The sequence below is a fragment of the Arachis hypogaea genome, chromosome 15 (assembly GCF_003086295.3).
Source record: "Arachis hypogaea cultivar Tifrunner chromosome 15, arahy.Tifrunner.gnm2.J5K5, whole genome shotgun sequence".
NCBI classification, from domain to species: Eukaryota; Viridiplantae; Streptophyta; class Magnoliopsida; order Fabales; family Fabaceae; genus Arachis; species Arachis hypogaea.
Window position 1 is genome coordinate 40,903,544 of NC_092050.1, and position 1,922 is coordinate 40,905,465.

Genomic DNA, 1,922 nt, shown 5'->3' on the forward strand with positions numbered 1-1,922 from the left:
AAAAGGACCAACCTCAGCTGAAGTCCCTAACGAGATGATGAAGATCCACCATCATATCCCCCTGAGCCTTGCTTGTCCTTGTCCGGTTGTTGCCCGGTTTGTCTGTGTCCCTCCACTGACAACCCTTCCAATTTGCCGATTTGCTGCTTGCTGGTGTCACCAAGGCAGTCTGGAGTCGACGGCAAATTCTGCAAAGAAGAAGGGCGCAACCTCTTGTGTCCGTTTTTGATAATGGCAGTGAAAGTCGGCACCGCAACGGAGACAGATTTGCCCTTCACCCCTTGCTGTTTGGAAGATGCCATGCGTGCCTTAGATCCGCTAACCGACCCGGTCTTCACCCCTGATTCGGCTCCTCTCATACGTAGCCCAAGGTCATGGTTTTGGTCCAATTTCTGATTTAAGCGCACCGGTATTTTATCTTTAGATGTTTGTTGGGCTTTGTTTGATTGACTCAATTTTCCTCTCCTTTTACTGCTGACTTTGGTCCAGCCAGCCTCATTTCCCAAATGTTGGGACCCCACTTCCTTCCCATGCAACGTATCATCTAATTCCTCCCCAATTTCTGCAACTATCACTGACTCTTTGGGATTGCATCCAAATTCAAAAATTTTCTCTTTTGAAGCTTCCTGTGGCTACACCACCCGGGCCGCCGTCTCGGTCACTGATGTTTCCTTTCGATCCACCCTTTCCGAATCTATTGGGGTCATTCTGCAGTCAGTTGCTGGATGCCCGAAACAATTGCACTTGTCACAAATAAGGTGTAAGAATTCATACTCCACCTTATATTCAAACTCATCGACAATCACACTCCGGACCACCGGCAAACCAAGATTAATTTGCACGCAAGCCCGAGCAAATTTTCCCCTTTCCGCCAACTTAGTAGCCAGATCCACCTTGACTGGTCTTCCCACAGCAGAAGCGATTCTCATCATGGCTTTATCCTGATAGTACCATATGCTCAAACCAGAGATTCGAATCCAAACCATAGTCTCCCCGAAAGTGTCCTCACAAGGTTTAAAATCCGGTGTCCATGGCTTGACCGCAATATAGTGACCGAAGATCATCCATGGCCCCCCTAGTAAAACCTTCTCTCGATCGTCCATGCGATCAAATTTAACGAGGAAGTACCCAAAACCCACATCCAAGATTTCATATCCACCGGTGATCCTCCATACCCCTTTCAATTTGTGAAACATGGCCGTGTAACTAAGGTTTTTTCCAAGAACCTTAATCACAATTGCTTCCTTGTATGGTTCAGAAAGGATGTTCCTAGCCTCTTCGGAGAAGCAAACTCTTGGAGGCATAGGATCTCCTTGTTTTCCAGTGACCACTGCCATGGAATCCTCATCTAGAGCTTCAGTTCGATTTATCCCTGTGGCTACCGTAGAACCAATAACCTTGTCACGAAACAAAATCTTGGAAGTCACCCTGGAACTAAGGTCGCCTTTACTTGATCCCTCCTTCACACCTGATGCAAACCCTCCCACACTCTCCCCCTTATCTCTTTCGATGGCATGGCCATCTTCTTCACCATGTTTCACCCTCAAACGTTCTCTCCCGCTCTCTCCTTCTCTCATTCTCTCTGAGTACGGAGTACGTACTCTTTCTCTGCTAGGAGAATTGCAAATGTGTGCCTTATTATTGGTTATTATGAATATTGTGAATAATTTTGCTTTTTCGTTCCTTTGTTAGTGTTTCTAGTTTTAGGAGTTTATTTTCATTAATTCTTATTAGTTTTTGTTTTTACTTGCTACTATGAATTCTCATCCCTTTGGCTACGAGTTTGGTTCAAATTATGTTGTAGGGAATGGAAGCTATAATGAGAATATGCATCAAGGTTGGGACAATCAGAGATAGGAGGAGCCACAAGGATTTGATCAATCCTTTCGGCAACAACCTCCTCCAATGTGCCATGAGCGACA

At 45.5% G+C, this 1,922-nt stretch overlaps 1 protein-coding gene across 1 annotated transcript; it reads right to left on the reverse strand.

The window, feature by feature from the left end:
* Nucleotides 1-632: 632 nt before the first annotated feature.
* LOC112748342 (uncharacterized) lies at nt 633-1,577 on the reverse strand. The gene has a single exon (XM_025796563.1). It carries the CDS (start codon nt 1,575-1,577, stop codon nt 633-635), a length of 945 nt encoding a protein of 314 aa, XP_025652348.1.
* Nucleotides 1,578-1,922: the final 345 nt, after the last annotated feature.